The sequence below is a fragment of the Dunckerocampus dactyliophorus genome, chromosome 5 (assembly GCF_027744805.1).
Source record: "Dunckerocampus dactyliophorus isolate RoL2022-P2 chromosome 5, RoL_Ddac_1.1, whole genome shotgun sequence".
Taxonomy (NCBI): domain Eukaryota; kingdom Metazoa; phylum Chordata; class Actinopteri; order Syngnathiformes; family Syngnathidae; genus Dunckerocampus; species Dunckerocampus dactyliophorus.
The window spans coordinates 30,381,894-30,402,500 of record NC_072823.1 but is presented as its reverse complement, the minus strand read 5'-3'; the positions used below and the strand labels follow the sequence as shown (position 1 = coordinate 30,402,500).

Genomic DNA, 20,607 nt, shown 5'->3' with positions numbered 1-20,607 from the left:
TTGTGAATGTATAAGCCCCTGTAAATCCTGCATGGAAGTATTAAGTGAATACATCTTTATTTGACTTTATAACACCTATAGTAGTCCTTGATAATAACAATGGCATCTATGTTTATCTCACAGAGATACAATGTATACAACGTTAAAGCGCTGTAATACGCTCTGTAAACCTTGTGTGAAAACAAAATGTTCTCCTTGACGGCCCCTGACAGGGTGACACTAATACTTTGTATTGTAAACAAAGTCACAGCTTACCATGGTATTAAAAAAAAAACAAAAAACTTTTTTTTTTGTGTTTCATCTCCGAAGCGGACTGAGTGAGAGCGGCATAGCAAAAGCGCTGCTGTCTGTCTGTGTGTGAGGGAGAGGGGCCAGGCACTCAGGCAGGGAGCGACACAATCTCCGCATCAAAAAAAAAGTTCATATGTCGGTTACATATTCACTGATATCGATTTAATCGGTGAAATGTCAACGTCATAATCATCCCGCAGACATATTGGTCGGGCTCTAAATGAAAGCTCCTGTTGGCAAATGCACACATTTGACTGTGATGTGAGGGCTTGTCGGGGGTGTGTGATATTGGATATGTATCACAGGACGGTATTGTTGACGTTATAGAGCGTGACGATGCCCATCAGAAACGCTAGCGTTTCAAACCATGGACTCAAAATCCTCTCCCGACATAAGGCTCCAGAACTCTTCTTGGACAGCTACTGGGTTAGGAAGCAATAGACCCAACATGGCTTTTGAGCGTGCTTCAGGTTGAGCAGGATGGAGGAGACATGAAAATATCCAGGCTTTGCTCAAGAAAGTTTGACTTCAGTTTGACTTATCTCTCTGTCTGGAATGGAAAGCTCAGTCTCCGTCATCTCAGGTTTACCTACCCACCGCTTTCTGAAATACCCCTTTGAGAGGTTCTGATGGTGGTTTTCTTCTCTTTACAGAATCTCTGTCGGACTCCGGCCAACTTCCTGTCCAATCGCAGCTTTCAGACTGCTCAGCGACGTTTATATTCCAGTGAGCCCAAAGGTGAGCACCATCGCCAGAACCAGAAATACTAAATTAATACTGTTCTGCAACAGTAGCCCGTGTTAGGAATTATTTTTCAAACGTGTAATTAGGCAATTATAATTTTGCTAGACAATAATTCCCACAAATTATTGCCGATAAACGACATTGTCAACTTTATTTTGAGACCATTTTTTCTTGAATGTCATGATAATATATGGCATAATAATGCAAGTACACCGTATCAAAAGCAACTTTAATTTCTCAAGAGTATTTAATAGGAATGTTAAATGAATTTAACAAACAAAATAATACATTTAACAAAAAAAGAAGGAACAACCCTAATGAGCATAAAATGGACTCTGTCTCTTTGAGCAAAAATAAAGCAATAAATCACAATATTTCAGATTTTGAATCAGTGTCATTTTCGTTGTGGCAAACAGTGCTCTTATTTTGAAAGCAGGAAATGTGTTGTGTGTATTGAACGTCTATTGACGGTTCCGAGAGCTGGGTGCAAGAATAAATGTGCCTCACTTAGAACCTGCATGACGTCAGCGGGCATTGCAAAAAGTCTGTATGACGTTTTTGGGTAACAAGTTATTGTTAACTTCATTCATTATTTTAGCTGTTTGAAAATTTACAAAATCAGCAAATTTTAATATGTGTGATTTTAAAAATAAAGGGTTTGCATGTTCTCTATATGCGGCATTATGAATGGTCCTCACCGATCTTTTTTGCAGTGCAGTGATTTAGTGTAGATTGCTTTTATAATGATTGTCCCATATCTCCACACAATAAGTTCGATATGGTAATACCAAAGAACAGTACAGAGTGTGGAGTGGTTTTTGATCAGGAACATATTTTGCTTTATTCAATATTGAAGTATTTCTCGCCACCTTTTGTTGTATATTTTTGATATGAGATTTCCAACTAATTTTTTCATCTATTATGATCCCCAGAAATTAATTTTCTTTCACTCTTTCAATGTCCACTCCCTTTATTTGTATTTGATCGTACGTATCGTACGTATAAATTGAGAGTCACTGTATATATAAATGTGTTATTATTATTATTGGAAAATATTACCTGACATGGTTGTGGTAGGTTGGGTTGATATCAACGCCATTCTTCTTGTGCAATGAAAGACCATTTACCAAAATGGTCAAGGGCTACTCATTTTTGTAATTTTTATTTGCATAGCTTATTTCAACACAAACAACGTAAATATGCATGTGTTTCCAAAACATTAGCAAAATGCTGGTATCCTCAATTGACATTTTGCATGTCTCTCTAGTGTTCTGACATTATTAACTAAAAATCTGAATGAAAAGAAGGCTTGCAGGCGCCTCATCTGGTCGTGGGGAGCTCACGTTAGTGACCCCTGGGTTGTATAACATGAAAGGGGAACCATAACATTTAGACAAAAACATATGCCGCACCAAACTGAAGCTTTTTAAGGCCCCACCCCCGCGAGACATTTTCCGCTGCATGTTTTGCAGGGTGTAAATCTGATATCACTCTAACAACGTGAGGACGTTCCACACGGCAGACATGCTTGTTTTAGCTTTGTGGCAATAGGCAATGGAGGTGGAAGTGGTGGGCGTTATAAAGCAAATGTCAGCATATGCTGATACCTTGCTTTTTCACAGAAATCGGACGATTCTGATAGGTGGCTGATCAATCGGAGCGCCCCTACTTTATTCCCAGAATATTTTGTCTTTATTCTCGTAACATAACCTTTTCTGCAACCTAATTTTCCTAAAATGACAACTTTATTCATGGTTTTGTTTCTCATTAATATTGCGACTTTTTAAAAAATAACTTCTTTTTTCTTTAATATTTGAACTTAATGCTAATAAAATGACATTATCTTTCCTTTTATTATTACGATGTTATTTTTGTTAATTACAACCTTTTTCTCTATTTTATATTTTGACTTCATTCTTATAAAATCACTGCTAATTTAAAATTTAAAAAAATTAACAAAAAAATAAATAAAATGGTTAATTTAGCTGCATTTTGGACACTCCTGGTTGGTGTATCCCCAAATTCCGTCCAAGATTAGACTTTGCATGGCACCATTTTTTTTTTTTTTTTAATCATACGTTTCAGATGGGAAAGGAGGAGGACGTGCAGGCGGTGGAAAGAGAGGAGGCGGGAAAGATTGGTGGAGTCGGATGCAGAAGGTTTGGTTCACCAGATGACCTCAAATGAGATGACATGATGTTGTATCGCTGGTCCCTCTGACAATGCCTTTGGTGTGCAGGGCGACTTCCCGTGGGACGAGAAGGACTTCCGTTACATGGCGATGGCCGTGGCCGGCATCTCCTCCACAATGCTCTATTTGTACTTCCGAGACGCCGGCCGAGAGATCAGCTGGAAGGATTTTGTGCACCGCTACCTGGGCCGTGGCATCGTAAGACGCTTTGCTGTCTATTGGTGGACATTGACGTTTCGCTGTCTCAACTGTGGACTCCTATGGCCCAGGTGGAACGTCTGGAGGTGGTCAACAAGCAGTACGTGCGCGTCATCCTGGCACCGGGCGCCGAGGCTGAAGCGGTGAGTCCAAAGCGTGCGAGTGGTTTAAACTACTTCCTGTTATGATCGGTGTGTCCAAAGTGCCGCCCTGGGGCCTGCAGCACATTCTAAAAATGCAGCAAAAATGGAAACATTTGCACTCATTTCACAATAAATAAGCTCAAAATATCAAGAGCAAAAAGTTGCAAGTGCAAGTACAACATCATAAAGTTGAGGATAAAGTTGAAATATTAAAGAAAAAAGAGTTATTTTTAAAAAGTTGCAATAGTATGAGGAACAAACAAAACATCGAATATATTTGTAAGGGCCCTGTCACACCTCGGCCGGGCAGTATGTCCAACGCCTCACCGCCTTGACTCGTTCGCTCGCTCATTCATTCATTCCTCGGCGACAGAGCGGAGTCAGCGGCTTCACGGCTTCTCCTCTGCCCAGCTGAGTGGTTGGTTCACCGTGATTGGTTCGTTCAGCCGAGGTCCCGCCCTCGAGACCCATATACCTCACCGTGATTAGTTCGTTCAGCTCCACACACAAGTGTCATTCATATCAAACTTGCGGGCCACACGAATATTAATCTTTCATATTAAGACGGGGCCACAAACTATCGTCCCGGGGGCTGCGAGTCTGAGACCCCTGGTGTCGGCTGCATACGCTACCACTCATGGATTTGTGACTCGCTAAGGCATTAATAAAGTTGATGGAAAATCAAAAAAAGTTGGTTCCATTCCCAGTGTTACAGTGCCCTCTACTGGTCAAGCTGCAAACTTACCTGCAAATGCAAACACGACAGCCTCCATCTCCATCTCCCCTCGCCAAGACAGTTCTGTCTCAAGGTATGTTGACGTATTACGACTTGTACGTAACTTATAAATAACATTTGTGAACGGGCCTCAACGATTGCATAACTTATTGCCCGCGGATGCGGGTCGTATGAATCATTCGTTGACATACGTCGAAAAGTTTTATGCAGGCACAACATTTTTGGACGACTTAGACGTACTACGACGTACGCCAGCGTATTGGCCAAATTTTTCATATGTTGGCCTAAGCTGGCTAGCTGGCAAGGTGTGACAGGCGTTGGCGTTGGGCATAAATTGTGAACACCGGCAACACGCTATGCATTCGTTGATATAAGTTGTCTATAAGTTATAAAAACGTTCTATATAAGTTACTAATGCGTCATGTTTACGTCGAACTCGTTATGAATACGCTATGTATACGCCCAAAATTGAAAAAAAAAAAAAACGCCGGCAGTTCAACGTATGCCATCAAAATGATCACGTGAGGCATGCGCTGCCTAAATCGTCAAGGTGTGACAGGGCCCTAAGTTTTAGAAAAAACTCATCTTATGAGAATAAAGGTATCATTTTATGGCAATAAGGTCATAAATACGAGAAGAAAATGTACAAGACATAAACTAGGGGTTATTAGGACCCTCCAACATAGAGCGGAACAAATACCAACTAGTGCTGAGGGAAGGAAAAAGGAGACACATGTCCAGAGAGCGCTCTCAACCTGTGGGTACCCGCGGTGGGTTTTTAACAAATGTCAAAAGAAGAGAGTAGGGAAAGAAACCCAAAAGCCCACAGAAGCAAAAAGGAGAGGAGTGGTAGTCCCTTATGTAGGGGGGGTCTCCGAAAAACTCCAGAGGATGTTATGGCAACACAAAATTCCTACCTATTTTAAACCAGTAAATACCCTGAGACAAAAATTAGTGCATCCTAAAGACAAGGCTCCAAACCAAAAACAGAGCAATGTGGTCTATTCCATCCACTGTAAAGATGAGGAATGCAAAGAGCACTACATTGGGGAAACTAAGCAAATGCTCCAAAAAAGGCTTTATCAACATTGCAGGGACAATTCTAGTGGTCCTCAATCAGCAGTACATCTACACCTTAAAGCAACCACTCACTCTTTTGAGGACAGCGAGGTAAAGATTTTGGCCAAAGAAAACAGATGGTTTGAATGAGGAGTAAAGGAAGCTATTTTTGTCAAACAACAGAACCCATCATTGAATCGGAATGGTGGTTTGAGGTTTAATTTGGACCCTGTGTTCAGCAGGTTACTGAGACCAAAACCCACAGCTCTTATTCTTGCAAATGAGGTGGAGCCAAGGCCGAGCCAGAACAATAGATGCTAACGAGCCAGTATCAGAGTCGTTCATACCCAATGACACTGCTACACTTCCCTTTGATCGGAGGTGCTAATGGCAGGAGAGGATTAGACCACAACTCCTTCCAGGCTTAGTGTAAGGAACCAATAGGAGGAGGGTGTTGGCACACCAATTCCGCCCACTCTTACTGTATTTAAGGCCTAGGCTACCAGCACTTATTAGTTTGCTGACGAAGCTCTTCAGATGAGGAGCGAAATGTCCGACACCTTCTTCACAGAAGTACAGATGACGTCTCAAGAAGCCTTTCCCTCGATACAAGAAGAACAGTTTAAAACGGGGATGTCCGATATTGGCTTATTTGCTGATCACTGATATGCCGATATTGTCCAACTCTCAATTTCCGATTCTGATATTTACCAATATGTGTAATATCACACATCTTTTTCTTGAGTAAAATGGTTGTAAAGAAACGATATTCTTAAATGAGTACAGTTGTTTTGTTCTTCTCCACCCATTTCTGAAGAGATCATTCATGTGTTACATATTTTTTATATAAGAATATATTTGTGTTTCTTGGGTCTTGATGTATGTTATTTTTGGAAAGATTTAATTTATTTTTAGTTAAAGAAGATTCAAGATTCAAGAGAGTTTTATTGTCATGTGCATAGTAAAACAGCAGTTATACCATGCAATGAAAATCTTACTCTGTTCATTCTCCCAAGAAAAGAAAGAAAACAAATGAAAGAATAAGAACATAAGAAACATAAACACAAACATATATACCAATAAATTAAGCAACAACAACAGAAGAGACATTAATACAAGTAAATAATACAAATAAATAAATAGATAAATAAATAAAGTGCTATGAGTGTGTGCGTGTGTTGCGTGCGGCGAGTGTGAGTGCTTCGTTGAGAAGCCTGATGGCCTGTGGGTAAAAGCTGTTTGCCAGCCTTGTGGTCCTGGACTTCCAAGAGGTGTTCCTTCCATATTTCCATACCTCAATACTTAGAGGCCCTTCTCAATCCAACTGACACCCTTCCATAGAGGAAGCAGAGTCTGAAGACAGTTCCATCACTGTGGCTGAGGTATCTGGGGTACGTAGTCAAAACGCTCCCCAGTGGCAAAGTGGACGAGTTTCACCCTGAATTCCTCAAGGCTCTGGATGTTGAGGGACTGTCTTGGCTGACACGTCTTTTCAACATTCCGTGGAAGTCGGGAACAGTACCTCTGGATTGGCAGACCAGGGTAGTGGTCCCCCTTTTCATGAAGGGTGACCGGAGGGTGTGTTCCAACTATAGGGGGACTATAGCGGCGTCTACGTGTATGGTTTTGACAGCAGCGCTTCCTGTTTCCCAGCGTGCCTTGCTGTACTGTTGTTGTAAATGGCCGCTAAATTACGCGTTTAGGGCTCACATAGTTGTTGGTTATTCAGCAGTATTCGTTGGTAGTGTCTTGTCTGTTGTTATCTACCTGGTATGTGGAATGGTAACCCCCCCACAATTTCTATGGAGCTGGTAAGTTCATTGTGAGCTCTGTTGTTACTCTGCTTAGTTAGTTAGTTAGTTTAGTTTATTAAGGACAATGTGCAGTTTCATTAAAAAGATGTCTGCACCAGATTTAGCTCAGAGCTAATTTCCATCTGCAGTCCTCCTCCGCTTGCTAAATAGTTACTTCTTTCTCAGAGGCCTGTGAGCGGCACATTATTAACCACATGATTCAACAATGCTGCAGTTTTGCAACGTTGGTGCTAAAAGCTCCATTGGAAAATTTAAAGAACGCCAGCAGTAATGCAATAAATCAGCAGTAATGTTATGACAAAGTCAAAACATGAAGAGAAAAAAGTTCTATTCTCATCAAGAAAAAAAAGTTGCAATTTTATGAGAATAAACTCATGACGAAAAATAATGTCATTTTAGTGGCATAGAATTGAAATATTAAAGAAAACGTGTTATTTTCTAAAAGTCATAATATTCTGAGAAACAAAATAAAGTGTCATTTTTGGAAAATTAGGTTGGTGAAAATGTTATATTATGGGAATAACGACAACATATTATGGGACTAAAGTCCTAATATTACAAAAAGAAAAATTACAAAGACAATTGAAGAACAAAGTTGAAATAATTGGACAATACTGTAAAAAAAAAAAAAACACAACAGAAATGCAAAAAACAGCAGTAAGTCAAACTATTAAGAGAAAAAGTATAGAATATAGAAGTATAAAAGTAAGAATACCAGGAAAAAGTTGCACTTTTAGCAGAATAAATTTGTAATATTAGGAAAAATGTCATTTTAGTAGCATAGTGTTTGAGGATTTTTTTTTTTTTTTTTTTTTTTTTTTAAATCATTCTGAGAAACAAAACAAAATGACGTTATTTTTGGAAAATGCTAGAGGTGCACGACGGAACAATATGAGAAATTGCGACGTGATTGATGCCTATAAATCCGATAACATTAAATAACCGATAATAACAAAACAAAAAAACTCAGATGAGGCGAGATTACCCATACTGTGGTGTATGTTACTGGGCAAAGGTGAGAACTTTTTTTTTTGTGACGTGCTGCAAGCTGTCCTCCTTTCCCCACTTCCCCTGAGCTGAAAGTTGAAACAATCCTGGCGTCAATCTTGTGGGACTTTGCAGTCTGAGTGGAAGACATTTGGTGTGCACTTACCACCAAAATGTTCTGAAAACATTCCGCTGTTTTTCACACTTAAATGTTTCAGATCATCAAACAAATGTAAATATTAGTCAATGACAACACAACTGAACACAAAATGCAGTTTTTAAATGACACTTTTTATTATTAAGGGAGGAAAAAATCCAAACCTACATAACCCTTTGTGGGAAAAATCGATTGGCCCCCCTGTTAAAACATAACAAACATGCAAAAAAAAAAGAAATCAGGAAAGGGGCAAAGACTTTTTCACACCACTGTACTGTATGTTTGCCAGCAAAATACGACAGGATCGCCACACTCCTGCATTGATAGATGGAAAGAAGGACATAAGCTTCACTAGTTGTTTATGGACGCTAGGTCTGAGAGCATAGTGTCTGGATAAGGACTTCAAACTATACGCTTTTGTTTGCTTAAAAAAAAACCCCAAAACAAAACATCCATTTGTAGAAACACTACTGTTGTCTTATATTTTGTTTAATGGTTGTGATGTCATATTTGGTTAGGACAAATCTGCAGGTACAGTTTGTCTGCAGTTAAATGTAAATTGTTAAAAATAACAACTATACAGTATATAATCAACTGTCTGTATCATATTGGTCTTAGAAGCAGAAAAAATTATGCATCTCTAAAATTCGCTCGGGAAAAAATTAGTTTTGTGAACAAATTCAAAATGTTATGCGAATAAAGCCAGAATATCATGAAAAGAAAATTGTGAAAGATCATTTAAGAAGTAAACTGAAGTTATTGTTTAAAAAAAAAAAAATCTCTAGAATTAGGTTGGGGAAAACATATGTTATAGTAATAAAGTCATAATATTACAAAAGGAAACTTGCAAAGATTATTTAAGAAGAAAATTGAAATATTTGAGAAATGTGAGACCTCGCTAGAAAAAGTTTGGACACCCTGTGTTATGATGTCATGTGATGTGGGTCTTTCAGCAGAGCTACATTTGGTTTAACATCGGCAGTGTGGACACTTTTGAGCGGAACCTGGAGACGGCCCACTTAGAGCTCGGCATGGAGTCGACTCACCGCCCCGCCGTGATCTACAGCTCAGAGAGTGACGGGTCAGTGACGGAGGCCGGTGGCAGCACGCTTGTGGCATGTATTGGCGCCTCAACCCAACTTTGCGTGCATGTGTGTATGCAGCTCTTTCCTCATGAGCATGATTCCCACGCTGCTCCTCATTGGGTTCCTGCTCTTCAACCTGCGCCGGGGGCCAATGGGGGCCGGGCCGGGCGGCGGCAGGGGAGGTCCCTTCAGCATGAGTGAGTCGACGGCCAAGATGATGAAGGACCACATCGAGGTCAAGTTCAAGGATGTGGCAGGTTGCGAGGAGGCCAAACTGGAGATCCTGGAGTTTGTCAACTTCCTGAAGAACCCGCAGCAGTACCAGGACCTCGGAGCCAAGATCCCAAAGGTGGCAAGAAGCACAGGGTGAAGACGCCCATGGGGTCCATCCCTTTTATTGTCTTCATCCGTTCCCCAGGGGGCCGTGCTGTCTGGACCTCCCGGTACCGGAAAGACTCTTCTGGCTAAAGCAACAGCCGGCGAAGCCAACGTTCCCTTCATCACCGTCAACGGCTCCGAGTTCTTGGAGATGTTTGTGGGCGTCGGCCCAGCCAGGGTGAGCAGCAAAGTGTCAAAGTTCTGATGGGAGGTTGGTCCTGGTTGCATTCTGTCCTCCACAGGTGAGGGACATGTTCGCCATGGCCAGGAAGAACGCGCCTTGCATTCTCTTCATCGACGAGATCGATGCCGTGGGCCGCAAGCGAGGAGGCGGGAACTTTGGCGGTCAGAGCGAGCAGGAGAACACGCTCAACCAGCTCCTGGTGGAGATGGACGGTGGGCTCCAAAACAACCCGCTTCCTCCTCATGTTCATTTGTGACATTCAGCGTTTGGTGATTGGCAGGTTTCAACACGGCCACGAACGTGGTGGTACTCGCCGGAACCAACAGACCCGACATCCTGGATCCCGCCCTGATGAGACCGGGGCGCTTTGACAGACAGATCTACATTGGTAAGCGGATCTCTTCCTCTGATTGTGTTATTCGATCTCACTCACCCACAGGCCAACATGCCAACCTGTCTTTTATTTACCGTCACTTCCTGTCTGCAAGACACATGACTTTCATCAAGCAAACTAAAGCAGGCATGCCCAAACGTTTTTCCAGTGAGGGCCACATAGTGAAAAATGGAAAGATACAACTTTGATATTTTGTATAGCTATGCTAGGAAGTTATATATACAGTGGTGTGAAAAAGTGTTTGCCCCTTCCCGATTTCTTATTCCTTTGCATGTTTGTCACACTTAGGTGGTTCAGATCATCAAACAAATTTAAATACCGTAGTCAGTGACCGCAGAACTGAACACAAAATGCACTTTATTATTGTAGGAGAAAATAAATCCAAACCTACATGGTCCTGTGTGAAAAAGCCCCCCCCCACCCACCTCTGTTAAAACATAACTTACTGAGATGAACTGATATCTGTCAGCATGGAAAAGGTTATAAAGCCTATTCTAAAGCTTTGGGATTCCAGCGAGCCACAGTGAGAGCCATTATCCACAAATGACCAAAACACGGAACAGTGGTGAACCTTCCCAAGGGTGGCCAGCCAACCAAAATGACCCCAAGAGCGCAGCGACGACTCATCCAAGAGGTCACAAAAGACCCCACAACAACATCCAAAGAACTGCAGGCCTCACTTTCCTCAGTTAAGGTCAGTGTGCATGACTCCACCATAAGAAAGACACTGGACAAAAACCAAGACCAAAACCACTGCTGAACAAAAAGAACATTCAGGCTCGTCTCAGTTTTGCCAGAAAACATCTTGATGATCCCCAAGACCTTTGGGAAAATACTCTGTGGTCTGACGAGACAAAAGTTGAGGTTTTTGGAAGCTGTGTGTCCCATTCCCTCTGGTGTAAAAGTAACACTGCATTTCAGAAAAAGAACATCATAGCAACAGTAAAATATGGTGGTGGTAGTGTGATGGTCTTCAGTACCTGTAAGACTAGCTGTGATAAATGGAAGCATGAGAATGTTCGGCACATAGTAAAATATGGTGGTGGTAGTGTGATGGTCTTCAGGACCTGTAAGACTTGCTGTGATAAATGGAAGCATGAGAATGTCTGGCCATCTGTTGGTGACCTTAAGCTGAAAGCAACTTGGGTTCTGCAGCAGGACATTGATCCAAAACACACCAGCAAGTCCACCTCTGAATGGCTGAAGACTTTGGAGTGACCTAGTCCAAGTCCTGACCTGAATCCTATTGAGATGCTGTGGCATGACCTTAAAAAGGCGCTTCATGCTGGAAAAGCCTCCAATGTGGCTGAATGACAACAATTCTACAAAATTCCTTCCCAGCGCTGTAAGAGACTCATTGCAAGTTATCACAAACGCTTGATTGCAGTTGTTGCTGCTAAGGGGGGCCCAACCACTTATTAGCTTTAGGGGGCAATCACTTTTTCACACAGGGACATGCAGCTTTTTCCTTTCCTTAATGATAAAAGGTTTCATTTAAAAACTGCATTTTGTATTCATTTGTGTTGTCACTGACTACTATATTTAAATTTGTTTGACGATCTGGAACATTTAAGTGTGACAAACATGCAAAAAAAAAAAAAAAAATCAGGAAAGGAAACCAGGAAGGGGGCAAACATTTTTTCACACCACTGTAGATATTCAAGAAAAAACTGCATCTCAGCTTTGTGATAAACATTTAAAAAAACATTGTCCACTTCACTCATTTGCTCACCTTTCCATTTTTGCTGTTTTTTTTTGTTTTGTTTTGTTTTTTTTGCATTTTCCAAATATTTCATGTTTCTTCTTAAATGATCTTCCTAAATTTTCTCTTTGTAATATTTTGATTTTATTTCCTTAGGTTTTTTCCCCAACCTGATTTTTCATAAATTACAACTTATATTACAACGTCATATAGTTTTCTAATATTTCAACTGTATGCTGTTACAGTATGCTGTTCAAGTGACATTTTCTAAATGTCAAATTTATTTTCTAAATGACAATTAATTAATTAAAACATTTATTAACTACCGTATTTTCACGACCATAAGGCGCACCGTATTAAAAGGCGCAGTCTCAGTTACAGGTGCTATTTCTGTATTTAACACATACACAAGGCGCACCGTAGCGCAGGTATGCACGCTAAAACATACCGTGTCTCTCAGAAGTCAGTGAGGAAGCGACAATGCTGTATTTCTTTAGACAGCTGAAGAGCAGAACTCTCATTCAGTTTATCAAACCCTCTTGAAATCAGGAAGGTCATCACTCAACACAACAGTCTCAGTCATGGTGCACAACTAAAAACATCACACAGCAACACAAAACACTACCGCTATTTGTGCAGAACAATAACTAACAACTATGTAGCTCAAACTTGTAACTTTAAGAGCATTTGCACTAAAACACGACCGCAAAGCACCCTGGGGAACAGGAAGTGCTCCCAGCTGCAATACGCTAGCATGCATGCTATTGTATGTTTTTAAAAAGCCAGCTGGAGCAAAACTGAGTTGGGTTGTACTTTATTGAAGTATTTAACAATGTACTCACGTTATTTTTGATCAATCCTCATCCACAAATTCATCAAAGACCTCATCTTCTGTATCCCAAATGAACAGCGGTGCAAGTTCTCCATCAAACACACCAGGTTCCCTGTCGTCATTGTCAGTCAGTCTCAGAAATGATGCCGGCTTTTGCGAAAGTTCGAACAACAGTGCATCAGACACGTTAGCCCAAGCATCCACAATCCATTCACATAATCGTGGCGTAACTCACATGGCGCTACCTCCCAGTCTTAGTGAAGCTGTGTTCGCTAGCTGTCATCCATCGCTCCCACGCCGCTCGCAACTTCACTTTAAACGCTGTGTTTACACCGATGTCCAGCGGTTGGAGTTCCTTTGTCAAGCCTCCCAGCCTCATTTGCTGCACTTGGTTTTTCACAGCGGTTGTGGTGACGCGTAGGAAAACATCCATTCTCTATCCGTACACGTCACTCAGCCACTCAGCCATTTTCTCCTCGTCCTTCCAGCCCCTTTGACTGGTCCGGCTTTTTTTTTTTCTATTTCAACTTTATGCTATTAGAATGACAGTATTTTTCCTCTTAATATTATGTTATTCTCGTAAAAAAAAAAGAACTTTTTCTTGTTAAGTACAATTTTTTTTTCTCTAAAAATTTTGACTTTATTCTTGTAAAATAACTGCCGATTTGTCCATTTTTGCTGTTTAAAAAAAAGAAAAAAATTCAACTGTCTTTTTAAATAATGTTCATAAATGTTCTTCTCATATTTTGACTTTATTCCCATATTATTATAACTTTTCCCCAACCTAATTTTCCAAAGTCTACAACTTTATTTGTTGTTTTGTTTGTTTCTCATATTACCACAAAATAACGTACTTTTCTTGAATATTTCAGCTCTATGCTACCAAAATGACTTTATTTTTCCTCATTATTGTGAGCGTATTCTCATTGCTACAGCCGTTTTTTCCATTTCTGATGTTTTTTTTTTTTTTTGAATGACTTTAGTATTTCAACTTTATGCAGCTAAAGTGGCAATGTACTACACAGGGTGTATAAAAAAAAGTAGACTTTCCAAAAAGTAGCCACGAAATGTTTTCATGAAATGTCTTCATTTGCATATGTTGTTATGGACATCATCCTTCGCTCCATCCCAAAATTGATTGCATCATTGCATGAATGACTGAACACAGGCCGGTTTTCTGGTGGGCAAAAAAATAAATAATTCCTTCAAAAGTCTTGAACTGTGATGCAAAATGAGAAGTTTTATTCTTCTACATGCTGCAATACCCAGAGGAACCCTTTGTTTCACACTACTTGCACTCGGGTAATGGATGCACGTTTTTGTCGACTTAGTCGTCAACATGACCTCCGTTTCTTTGAATGCACAGTTGCGCTCTCCTCCACAGGTCCCACACTGCTCGCCTGATTATTCCCCCGTTCCTCCGGAGGATGTTAACTTCACCTCTGATTTGCTGTTCAGTGTCGTGGAGGCCATGTGGTGGTGTCACAGACTTTTGATTTGAGGTGGCCCCACAGAAAAAAGTTCTGCGGTGTCAAATCAGGGGAGCCCGGGGGGGCATTCCACCGGGCGGTTCAAAGCAAAAGCTCTGTCAGCCGATCAGTTGCAGTTCTCTTCTTGGGCCGACCGAGCACATGCCGACCGACCGTTTCCTTGAAGAAGAAAACGCAGCATTCCTCAGAGTACGAACGACACGCTCAGTCAACAATCAGAGATAATCGTCACCGTGGATGTTATTGTGGGAAAAAGTGCGGTCCAACAATGAAACCATCACCAACAAGACCCATCTTGTCGGAATAACCTGGGTATCGCAGCTTAGAAGAAGACAAATTCTCATTTTGCATCACAGTTTAAGACTTTTCCTTCAATTTTAACCCTTTTTTGGAGAATTGTTTTTTTTTTGTTGTTGTTTTTTTTTCCCACCGGAAAACGGGCCTGTGTTCAGTCATTCATGCAATGATGCAATCAATTTTGGTATGGAGCGAAGGATGGTGTCCATACCAACATATGCAAATGAAGACATTTCATGAAAATATGCAATTGTAACTTTAGTGGCTACTTTTTTGGAGAGTCTACTTTTTGATACACCCTGTAGTGTACACTTTAGTGTATTTTTCCTCCTAATGTTATGTTGTTGTTCTTGTAAAATTACTGCTGATTTTTGCTGCTTGTGGTTTTTTTTTTTTTTTTTTAGTTCTCTTGGTATTGATATTTTTAGAATGTGCCGCAGGCCAACAACAAACAAAAAAAACAACCCCGCGCTGAATTTTGGACACACCCCTGAACTAAAAGAAGATTCACTTTCTCCTTCGCCCCCCTCAGGCCCTCCAGACATCAAAGGCCGGGCATCCATCTTTAAAGTCCACCTGCGGCCGATTAAGTTGGACCCCGGCATAGACAAGGACACCCTGGCCAGGAAGATGGCCGCCGCCACGCCGGGATTCACAGGTGCGTAGCAAGTGTCGACTATTTGTTACTGGTGTCACAAATAGAAATGATCTGTTCCAGGGTCAAAATGTGGCATAAAAGCGTCAGGGTTCCTACGCAAGTATGGAATTTGATTTTATACATTTCCAGGTCTGTAAAAGTATGAAAACTCAGGTATGGAAAAATGTGTTAGCACTGTTCTGCTTTCTAAAAGATACAAGGTCCAGGTTGCCCCTCATTAGTTCATTCTCAATGACTAGGTAGGATACCCCTTTTCTGAGACAAAGATAATGGGTCTGCTTTCATGGATGACTAAGGAAATTAAACATATTCACATTTGAGAGGCAGAAATCAGAGGGTATTTATATTTTTAAATAAAAAATGATGACTCGAATACCAAAAATAGTTGTGGATTAATTGGATCATCAATGATTCATGGAGTAGTTGTTGCAGCGTTATCGTTATCTATTCACCAAGTCTGGAAAGACTTGAATAGACTTTTGAAAGTCAAATCCACAAAATGTCACCAGGCTGAGCGTGTCATGTTAGTAATGCGCTGCGTGAGTGTTCTTAATGTATTTTTATCACAAGACGTCCTTGTTAGCGGCCTGTTAGCTTGGAAACAGGAAGCGGAAGTCAACTATGTCACCTGTTAAGATGTCACCAGCGGGCTCTCAAAAATGTCAACACAAAACACCTTTTTGTAATTTTACCATGAGTTTGACATGAAACTATTCTAAATGCATAGACATGATGAAGGAAAGGGACAATTGAATATTTCAGCTTACTTTTACCTACATTGAAGACGTGGCTGTTCCCAAAGACACCATCAACACAGACACCAACTTCCTGTTTTGCTATGAATTCTTTTGTGAATTCAATAGTTTTTCTCACCTCCTTTATCAAAATGCTGCCAGCTGCAACTTCCTTTGGCACCATGTTGGCTTATTTTGCAGCCATGATTTAAATAAAAAAATAACAATAAAAATAAAAAACATGGTCTTTGGTAGGGATGTCCCGGCTGCCGATCTGCTGTATGTTGAAGATCGGATCATATGGGCTACCCTCTCTACCCTAAAAGTTTTTTGCACGCTCATTTTTTACAAGTTTATCTTTTATTGAAGTAGGGACCTGGCTCACAGAGGTTTGTTAAAAGGCCAAACAATATTATTTATTTTACAATTATACAAATATATAAAACTCTTGAATCTTGAATATTGTTGGTCGTGCTGTGTAACAAAAAAGTAAATTCAGCAATACCTTGGTTGCATTATTTTAAGTGCTTTGAAGGGCTATTTTCATAACCATATTCAATTGCACAAATTCATGTTTGGAACAAAAGCTTATAAAAATAAAAATTAAAAATAAAAGAATGGATTGGATTGGAAGCCAAAAAATGTGGCTTGGGACATCCCTCGCCTTTGGTAAGAGCCATCTCTTCAGTGATAAAGGATAAATGAGCATACACTTTTTCATGCATCATTTATATGCATTTTTAATTGTTTTCCGAATGTAAAACTGAATTGTTTTCCAGCGAAGGCCACATAGTGCCAAAATTAATAATTAATATACACTCCTGATCACTCCTGTATTTCAAGAAAAAAAAAAGTGTATCCCATTCAATCTCAGCCATTATTCAAAAGACAACCCCTTCAGTAGTGGCCATTTTAAACGATATTCACTGATCTTTCAAGCCACACAAAATATTATGTTCTATGGTTATATAAACACGGAACCTATCAAAAGAAAGATTTGACTCCCGTCTTTTATCAGGAAAAAAAAAGCTTGTTTCAACCTTTTTCTGTTTTTTAGTAATCAGCAGTAGAACATGGGTAAGTTTTAGGAAAATATCAGTTCCCAACTACAAAAGGGAGAAAACCAGCGTTTTGTGAAAAGATGCATAACTTTCACTTTGAGACAAATATTTTTGCTTTTGTGACAGCTCATATATCTACACAAGTACAGTATACCAACATAAACAACACAAAAAATGTGTCATTTTACTTCAAAATAACAATTTATTTACAAATATAACACCATGAACTATTTACAATTTTATAAACTGCATGTGTGTGTGTGTGTGTGTGTGTGTGTGTGTGTGTGTGCGTGTGTGTGTGTGCATGCATTAAAATGTCCCTACAATGCGTAACCTTCTACACGCTACACTCCTCCACGCCCTCCCACTTGCTCTTCCTGTCGTGTGTTTTCTTGGTCCTCTTCTGGTCCCTGCTGAGCTCTTATCAAATGCACCTCTGCCACGTAGTGGCCCTTTTATGGCATTTAAAATGGCTCTGAATACATTGGTGGAGAGCTGCATCATCATCCCCTTTGCCTCTCGCGCCAAAACAAACATAAAAGATGCATGAGTACATTGTTGGGTTCGGGTTGGGGTTTATAAATACGTGTTTGGTATTTCCTCTTTCCTCTTAAATAATCTTTGTAACTTTTGTTCTGGGAATGTCATGACTTTGTTTGACTTTTCTGCCAACCTAATTTCCCATAAATAACTTTTGTTTTGTTTCCCATATTATGTTTCAAAAAAGAACAAAAGAGCTCTCAAGATATTTCAACTCTGCTACTAAAATGTTATTTTTCCTCATATTACGAGATTCTGAGATTTTTTCTTTTAATATTTTGACTTTATTCCTGTGAAACTACAGCTGTTTTTTCATTTATCCTGCGTTTTTTTTTTTAACTATTTCAACTTTCTTCTTGAAATTATAACTTTATTAAAATCTCTTCACGTAACTTTTTCCAGAAACTCCAACTTTATTATTATTGTAACTTTCAAGAAATAATTTTTTTCTTCAGTATCTGAACTCATAATTTTCCCTTATGATATTACAAGTTTATTCTCATGGAATTACATCTGTTTCTTCCATTTCTGTTTTGGGTTTTTTTCCAACTATTTTAATTTTCATCATGTAAATTTCCTTCTCATAATTTTCCCACAACCTAATTTTCCAAAAAATGACAACTTTATGTGTTGATTTGTTTCTCATATTATGACTTTAAAGTCTTGTAAAGTTACTTTTTCTCATTCGATGACATTTTTCTCTTAAAATGTAGAATTTATTCTTGTAACATTACTGCTGAATTTTTCATTTTTGCTTTCTTTTTTAAAATTTTTTTTAAGTTTTCTTGTGAAATTATATTTTCAGAACATGCCGCAGCCCACACTTGGGACACCAATGTGCTTGATTGGCTTTCTTACCGATATCCGATATACTGATATTGTCCAGCACTTGATTATCAACAGATACCGACATGGGCAGCAGCTCTTCCCAATGTCATATGTAATAAATGGAGACATTCTGCTTCTTTTGCTGTGAAGAAAAAGTAGAGTTAATACCATAGAAGAGTGTGTATTTACGAAAACGTATTCTCTCATGTCTGCGTGTGCGCTACACAGGGGCGGACATCGCTAACGTGTGCAACGAGGCAGCGCTGATCGCGGCCCGACACTTGAACCCGCATGTCAACCACAAACACTTTGAACAGGCCATCGACCGCGTGATTGGAGGTGAGTCGCGGTTCTGTGGGGTCCTTTGGGTCGGCCCGTGACGCTCGACTTCCTGCCTCAGGTCTGGAGAAGAAGACTCAGGTCCTGCAGCCCACAGAGAAGAAGACGGTGGCCTACCACGAGGCCGGCCACGCCATTGTGGGCTGGTTCCTGCAGCACGCTGACCCACTGCTCAAGGTTGGCGCCCTCTAGAGCGTGTAGACAGCATGTGGGCGGGGCTCTGACGTGTGTGTCTGCTCAGGTGTCTATCATTCCGCGGGGAAAGGGTCTGGGTTACGCCCAGTACCTTCCCAGGGAGCAGTACCTGTACAGCCGCGAGCAGCTCTTTGACAGGATGTGCATGATGCTGGGCGGCCGTGTGGCAGAGCACGTCTTCTTCGGACGCATCACCACCGGCGCTCAGGACGACCTCAAGAAGGTCACGCAGTCTGCCTACGCTCAGGTACGCAGCGGGGCGTTCAGAGGATTTTTAGAAAAAAGTTTAACTGTCTCTCTCGCGGCAGGTGGTTCAGTTCGGGATGAGCGACAAGGTGGGCCAGGTGTCCTTTGACCTCCCCCGGCAGGGCGACATGGTTCTGGAGAAGCCGTACAGCGAAGCCACGGCCGAGCTCATCGATGAAGAGGTCAGAGCACTGGTGGACCACGCCTACGAGCGCACGCTGCGGCTCATCCAGGACAAGAAAGACCTGGTGGAGCTGGTAGGTCCTGCAAATCGTCCACCTGGACAACACGCTGACGTGTTCTAACGTGAGAGCGGGTCTGCTCAGGTGGGCAAGCGTCTGCTGGAGAAGGAGGTCCTGGACAAGGCGGACATGTTGGAGCTGCTGGGGCCGCGGCCCTTTGAGGAGAAGTCCACCTATGAGGAGTTTGTGGAGGGCACGGGGAGCTTCGAGGAGGACACCAGCCTGCCTGAGGGCCTCAGAGACTGGAACCAGGAGAGGGGAGAGAAGGAGAAGGACCCCGGCCCCTCCCAGGACAGACAGCAGGCAGTGTAGGGAAACTCCAGCAAGGACCTGACTGGGCAGTCAGCCGCTCACAATGACTGCAGTACCTCAGTCAACCAGCAGGAGACCACCCGCCACATTTATGATGTCAAAATGACACTTTTCTTCCCTATTTATTCAATTTTAAGCTAAAATGACATCACTTGTGTCAGAGTGAGACCTCCTCCCGTCTCAGGCCGGCCTCAACGGAAGAGCTGGGTTTTTTTTTATAAATTTGTTTTAGTGCCTCAAATTTCAAATAAGGCAACCTGCTGCTCAGAGGTCAGTGTCAGCCTTTCATGCTGAAGATTTTTTATGACCACACGTGAACAAACTTGACATAAAACAAACGCTTCAACTTCATCAAAGTTCTTGTGTTGGCGTTTCAGAATAAAAGTCCAGCAAAACATTTTTTGGGCTTAAAGGAACATTGTTGTCCGTGATTATAATTTATGTACAGCCTTCCCGTCCACCAGAGGGCGCCATGTTCCACATGAACGATGTCTTGACCGCAGCAGCACAAGCTGGTCTGAGGTCAGCTTTTGACGCAATTTGTTAAGTTCTGGCAAAGAGGACTAGGAAGAATGATCTCAATCTTAACGCCCGATTGATTGCCGTGGTTACATCAGGCGGAGGAGGGGCGCCGAGACCAGCAGAGAGGCGGAGAAAAGGGTGATTGACGGGGAGATGGCAGAGGCACCCCCGCAGTCCTTTGCGTTTTCCTGTTAGAAGAAAAAAGGGCTTTTTGTTCAGTAAAACAGATTAGTTGAGATTTTCTGGGG

The 20,607-nt window shown here is 41.2% G+C and overlaps 2 protein-coding genes across 8 annotated transcripts in view; one reads left to right on the top strand and one right to left on the bottom strand.

The window, feature by feature from the left end:
* The window catches only part of LOC129180887 (AFG3-like protein 1), a 23,408-nt gene extending 3,155 nt beyond the window's left edge, over positions 1-20,253 (top strand). The window contains exons 1-16 of one of the 3 annotated variants that reach the window (XM_054775188.1): positions 1-874; positions 945-1,029; positions 3,121-3,194; positions 3,275-3,424; positions 3,496-3,567; positions 9,274-9,401; positions 9,484-9,754; positions 9,824-9,961; positions 10,026-10,179; positions 10,248-10,355; positions 15,215-15,340; positions 18,732-18,842; positions 18,904-19,019; positions 19,084-19,284; positions 19,346-19,540; positions 19,610-20,253. The exon at positions 1-874 is cut by the window's left edge and continues 1,451 nt beyond it. In XM_054775188.1, coding sequence (XP_054631163.1) covers positions 3,186-3,194; positions 3,275-3,424; positions 3,496-3,567; positions 9,274-9,401; positions 9,484-9,754; positions 9,824-9,961; positions 10,026-10,179; positions 10,248-10,355; positions 15,215-15,340; positions 18,732-18,842; positions 18,904-19,019; positions 19,084-19,284; positions 19,346-19,540; positions 19,610-19,837 — 2,007 coding nt within the window. In that variant the 5' untranslated portion in view covers positions 1-874; positions 945-1,029; positions 3,121-3,185 and the 3' untranslated portion in view covers positions 19,838-20,253. The remainder of the gene's footprint in view (positions 875-944; positions 1,030-3,120; positions 3,195-3,274; positions 3,425-3,495; positions 3,568-9,273; positions 9,402-9,483; positions 9,755-9,823; positions 9,962-10,025; positions 10,180-10,247; positions 10,356-15,214; positions 15,341-18,731; positions 18,843-18,903; positions 19,020-19,083; positions 19,285-19,345; positions 19,541-19,609) is intronic. The other 2 variants (XM_054775187.1, XM_054775186.1) reach the window with 2 other exon arrangements.
* The window catches only part of LOC129180886 (voltage-dependent calcium channel subunit alpha-2/delta-4-like), a 66,660-nt gene continuing 66,161 nt past the window's right edge, over positions 20,109-20,607 (bottom strand). For all 5 annotated transcript variants that reach the window (XM_054775179.1, XM_054775180.1, XM_054775183.1 and 2 more), the window contains one exon: positions 20,109-20,547. In XM_054775179.1, coding sequence (XP_054631154.1) covers positions 20,446-20,547 — 102 coding nt within the window. In that variant the 3' untranslated portion in view covers positions 20,109-20,445. The remainder of the gene's footprint in view (positions 20,548-20,607) is intronic.